This window comes from Protomyctophum parallelum, assembly GCF_964188405.1.
Source record: "Protomyctophum parallelum genome assembly, chromosome: 5".
Taxonomy (NCBI): Eukaryota; Metazoa; Chordata; class Actinopteri; order Myctophiformes; family Myctophidae; genus Protomyctophum; species Protomyctophum parallelum.
This window is the reverse complement of record NC_139702.1, coordinates 52,785,319-52,791,200: the sequence shown is the minus strand read 5'-3', so window position 1 is coordinate 52,791,200 and position 5,882 is coordinate 52,785,319. Positions and strand designations below refer to the sequence as shown.

Here is a 5,882-nt window from a genome sequence, read left to right as displayed (position 1 = left end):
CAAACCTTTTTCATATTAGAAAATATTAAAACACCCAAGGGCCAACTACATCTCCTCCACTGACATAATGTGCCTTCGGACTTTAACAAAGTTATAGTTATATAACAATTAACAAAGTTATATAACAAAGTTAAGTCACATACTGTACATATATGCATCTCATTTAAATTATTTTATGTAACTCTCATCATCAATATTCATCAATGGTATTTTGTTAGGAATGCTGTGAACAAAACACTCCTTATAGTCACTTGCTGATTAAACTGGAGACTGGAATCGAACATCACGCCTAGGTTACGAGCTACACCTTTAACGTTATTGGACAGGTTGCGGTTGAGGAAAAACTATGTTTGGTCATGCCTCCAGCAGGGGCCCTTTGTCTGTTTGTCACTGCACAAATAAGCCTCCTGCTTGAAACAACTTTCAAAAACTTTTCATAAACAAACTTATAAAACATTTTTAGCCACATAGCATAATGACCAAATTGACAATTCTGCCTAACCCTAACACTACTGCTTCATTGTGCCTCATTGCCTATGTCCTCCTCAGCCTATCAGAATGCTGGCAGAACATGATTTAAAGTCAACTGTAGAAGGCATAAATGGCTTTGAATGTACAAGCATTCCATAGGCTGAGAAATAACACGACTTAGGCTAATTGTATTTTTGACTTAAAAAAAGTATTTATTTTCCCGCAGTAAGTCAAAATTGTATTTCTTCTTTCCTGAAAACCTTTGAGGCAAACGCTCAAAAAAGCTATGAGGCAAACGACATGCAATACATGTAATTGAAGCCCTCAGTTGAAGTGAGGCAATGTGGATGTGATGCTTATACCAATAAGCTGGGCTATCTTTAGAAATGCACTTAAACCTACACATTTCACACTTTCACTGAAGTGAAATTTCTGTCACTGGAGTGAGCAATTAGTTCAGTGAGTGTTTTACAGACACACTGCTCTTAATAGCTGTTTAAGGTGTGACGGCTGGAGAGCAAGGGGTCACGTACACACGTGTGTGTGTGTGTGTGTGTGTGTGTGTGTGTGTGTGTGTGTGTGTGTGTCTCTATATGTACTTTATGTTGTGTACACATTTCCAGCCAGACACTCTGCCATGCCCGTGATGGGAGGTGGACGCTTTTCAGACAGGGCATTAGTGCCACAGAACAATAAACAATTAACACAATGAAGAGGGAGGAGGGGGTATTCTGGGAATGTCCGTTCCTGCATTCATCCAGAATCACTGAAATGTTGAAGCACAGGTTGTACCTGTAAGAGACCCCCCCACCCCCCGCCCCCTGTCCATCTACCACACCTCACCTATGAAGGGGTGTGTGTGTGTGTGTGTGTGTGTGTGTGTGTGTGTGTGTGTGTGTGACAGAGAGAAGCCACATTCTTCCGTTATCTGCCATCACCACCCTCCGCCCCAGCCCAACCCACTTTTTTGTGCGTGCAAGGTATATAACGTGGGTCTCTGAGCGTGATGCTGTCCACTGCTCATCTAACAGGCAACTTGCTCTCTCCTGCCATCCTTCTCTAGATCCTCTCACCATGTCTTTCAGCAGCAGATCCTATGGCCAGCGCACCCTCAGCGTGTACGGGGGAGCGGGAGGACGCGGGACCCGCATCTCCTCTTCCCAGGCGCCCCTCGCTTTCGGCTCTCAGACCTCGTCCACGGGAGGCTTCAACCTGGCCGACGGCCTGGACCTCCACGTCGGCGCCAACGAGAAGGCCACCCTGATCAACCTGAACGACCGCCTGGCCTCCTACCTGGAGAAGGTGCGCTCCCTGGAGAAGGAGAACGAGAAGCTGGACAGGCAGATCAGAGAGTGGTACCAGAATAAGACCGTCATCAGCCACGACTACTCGGCCTACTTCGTCACCATCGATGACCTGAAGGACAAGGTGCGCGTGTGTGTGTGTGTGTGTGTGTGTGTGTGTGTGTGTGTGTGTGTGTGTGTGTGTGTGTGTGTGTGTGTGTGTGTGAGACAAAAGGAAACAGAAAGAGTGAAAGAGAGAGAGAGTCTGTGGGAAAGAGGGGAAGAAACAAAATGTGATGTTATCATTTTTTTATTTTGAGACCAGTCTCAGTAGTTTGACCAGTTTGTTTCTAGAGGAAGTGTGGAAAGAGAAGAGACCAGTTATTCTTCTTTATCCTGTTTCCCTGCACGTTCGGTACACGCTACCGGCCATGTAGCAAATGTTATGTTTACAAAAGGTTTCTACACCCCTAAACCAAATGCCCAAAAGGGCCACTTTGAACACTTTCTTATTTGTCAAGAAGAATAGTTTCACGCGTTTTCATCCTGGAACATGTCGTCATTGCAACTATAATTCTGCTTCTGCTGCTTCAAGTACTCAGTCAGTACTTAATAAATCTATCACCCTGAGCTCATGTGTTCCTGTCTCATAGTTGTCATGCAAGGCTAGGCTGCATTCCATCTGTGCAAGTATCAACTATCTGAAAAATCATCATGTAGATGTACGTAGCTACTGTATACCCCCATCAGTGGCTGGAACACCTTGAAGTAGATGGAAAAAATCAATTGCATTTTGTCCATCTAACCCCCTGCTTTTAGCCTGTCCTATTCTAACACTAGCAGAGAAGACACAGAAAGGATAGGATGCTTGTCGTACATACAGTCAGAGGTATTATGTTCTTAACCAATGGCTGAAACATTCTTCATCCTTTGCCTTTCTTCTCTCCTCAGATCCGTTTGGCCTCTAGGATCAATGCCAAAACCATTCTGGACATTGACAACGCCAAACTGGCTGCTGATGACTTCAAGATGAAGTGAGTGACGTGGGTGTATTATGTCAAAGGGTGTTGTCATTTTGTGCGACTCGAGTAAAGATATCGAGGCCCATTCATGTCTATAAGCGAGTGCCTCTTTAACCCAGTGTGCCAGTTGTGTGGAACTTCACATCTGCATCGGTGTGAAATCATACGTATCAGCTTCTGAGTTCTAATCTTAACAACAAACCACAACCTTTCACTTTTGCCCTCTCAACCCTTATGAAAGTGTCGTGAAAAAGCCAGTACGTGTCACATCTCTGATGAGAGGTGTCCCATTTTCTGCAGGAGAATTGTATGAAAAATGTCATGTTAAATGTGTTCTCCAGGTATGAGAATGAGATGGCCATGAGGATGGCTGTGGATGCGGACATCAGTGGGCTGAGGAAGGTTCTCGACGACATGAACCTGGCCCGCATGGACCTGGAGAACCAATATGAAGGCCTGAAGGACGAGCTTATTATGCTCAAGAGGAACCATCAAGAGGTAAGCAGACGTCTATTATTAAAGTCTCTTCATTCAACATGTACATGTACATGTACATGTACCAACATGTACATGTACTATTTATAAAGCCCCCCTCACCTCTGCTGACAACTCCTACATACAGACTCCCAGAACCACACCCATGCTTTCTACAGTAAGTGGCATGTTGAAAGTATGTGTCTACAACAGAATGGTGTAGGATTAGTTAGGTAAACACCATCCATCTTCCTAAAACCTAAGCAGAGCAGGTATTCATCGGATGACAGCTATAGGTCCCCATTTTTCAGGCGTTTACAGATGTGCTCTCTTTGTGTGGGTGCAAGCTTACCTTTCTACACCTCTAAACTCTAGAGTTTAGAGGTGTGGCCTGTTCACATGAGAATGGCTAACATTTTACAGGAAAACAGTATACAGTATGGACGCTGACAAAGGCTGGATAGCCGAAATGTTTGCCTTTTGTTACCTAAAGACATGGAGATGAAATAACAATAATAGTGCGACTCATATTGATGTTATCATTTTTTGATTTTACATTTTAGGCATTTGACCTGACACTTTTGTCCAGAGTAGACTATATAACTTAGATCACCAAATTACAAGAAACAAGTGCATAGCACAATACATTAGATTAGACTTAAATGAACACTCCAGGTTTTACTTTGTATGGAGCACAATGAGCAGAGCAACAATGACCTTCAGATCAGGATGCATATGGTGTAATATTACAGCCTCTTAATGTGATAAACCTCTGGTTGACCTCTGCTCATGTCACTCTGGGGATTAATTTATGGGGAATGTTTTGATAAAAACAACATTGTCTCTCTTCCCTCTTCCTTCACTCCACACTTCCACATATTATTCTTTTTCCCCATTAGGTCATAGCTCATGCCCTTGGGTGGCACATGCATGCACACACGCACGCACACTCCACGCACACTCCACCTGTACCAGCAACTGCTTTTGCAGTTCAATAAACTACAATTTAAGCTTGGGTTCTTGCCTTGTTTTGCCCCGTGCAGGAGCTGGTCATGATGAGGAGTCAGATGCAAGGCCAGGTGAATGTGGAGGTGGACGCCCGACCCTCTGTGGACCTGAACCAGACCATGTCTGAGATTAGAGAGCACTACGAAGGGGCCATCGCCAAGAACCGCAGGGAGCTGGAGTCCTGGTATCAGACCAAGGTATTCTTTTGTTTTAGATGTAGGCTATATCTAAAATAGTACAAATATATTTTGTCCCAAAAACATTCTTTCTTCGGGTCATTTTTGTAAACGTTGAAATATATTATTTGTTTACTGAACTTTGTGACGCAAAGACGGATTCAATTTGTAATATTGTGGGTGTTGTTTTCTTGCGTTTTCAGATTACAGCTGTGGAGAAGGATGTGAGCATGTGCTCTACCGTTTTGGTGGAGACTCGCACAGAGTCGAAGGAATTGAAGAGCACCCTCCAGAGGCTCCAGATTGAACTGCAGTCACACATAAGCATGGTATGTCATGAAGAGAAAACACTACTCTGCCTACACAGTACTACTACTACTGCTTGCAATACATTTAAGCATTACTATCAGTACTCATTCATATTTATCCATTACAATGTCATCATTCATTTAAAAATGTATTTACAGAATAATTATAATAGTATGCCATTAGATACTACTAGTAAAGACTAATTTGTTGTGGTTTAGTTCCATGTGTGAACCAATAGTCACATTGTGATTTGGCAATAATGATTGATTGATTGATTGATTGATTGATTGATTGAATGATTGATTGACTGATTGGTCGATTGATCAATTGATTGATTGACAGATAGTTTTAGTTGACTTTCATTAGGTTGCACAGTGCTTAACCAAAGTGTGGTGAACCATCACAACACACTGGACACTCACCCTCCACCCTCTACCAACAGAAAGGATCACTGGAAGAGACGCTGATGGAGACACAGATGCGCTATGCCAACCAACTGGCAGGGCATCAGGCCATGGTGAGCAGCCTGGAGGAGCAGCTGTCACAGCTCCACGCCAGCATCGCCAGCAACAGACAGGACTACGATATGCTGCTGGACCTCAAGACACGGCTGGAGAGGGAGATTGCAGAGTACAGGAGGCTGCTGGATGGAGAAGATGAGAGGTGAGGAGGGCGTAGTGGAGCTTAGAGGTTAGAGGAGAGAGAGAGAGAGAGAGAGAGAGAGAGAGAGAGAGAGAGAGAGAGAGTAGATCCCTGTGCAAGAGATAGCAGTCAGTCACTGAGTGCCGATTATTTTATTAGAATTTGAAAGTGAAATGAAAAACAAATAAATACTAACTTTCTTTTGCTTCTTCTCCCTCATCAACAGCACAAAGCAAGGTAAGAAACATTTCCCCAAGAACGTTCTAACATATGTCTACATTAGTTACATATATTTTTTAGACGCTCAATAATTGTTGTTTGTTGTTTTTACGTTTTGTTTTGTAGTGGTTACGAAGACCATCACCGTGGTTCAGACCGTTATCGATGGAAGGGTGGTGGAGAGCTGCCAGACAGTGGACGTGGATGTGGATGAGATCTCAGACTAAATTGAAGTCGACATCATCAATAATCAATAAAGATCATGCAATGAAATCAGA

The 5,882-nt window shown here is 43.4% G+C and overlaps 1 protein-coding gene across 1 annotated transcript; it reads left to right on the top strand.

Annotated features, from left to right (window-relative positions):
* The first annotated feature begins 1,476 nt into the window (after positions 1-1,476).
* krt98 (keratin 98) lies at positions 1,477-5,882 on the top strand. Its single transcript, XM_083766117.1, has 7 exons — positions 1,477-1,899; positions 2,706-2,788; positions 3,118-3,274; positions 4,294-4,455; positions 4,638-4,763; positions 5,186-5,417; positions 5,731-5,882. Exons 1-6 carry the CDS (start codon positions 1,546-1,548, stop codon positions 5,408-5,410), a joined length of 1,107 nt encoding a protein of 368 aa, XP_083622243.1. The 5' UTR covers positions 1,477-1,545; the 3' UTR covers positions 5,411-5,417; positions 5,731-5,882.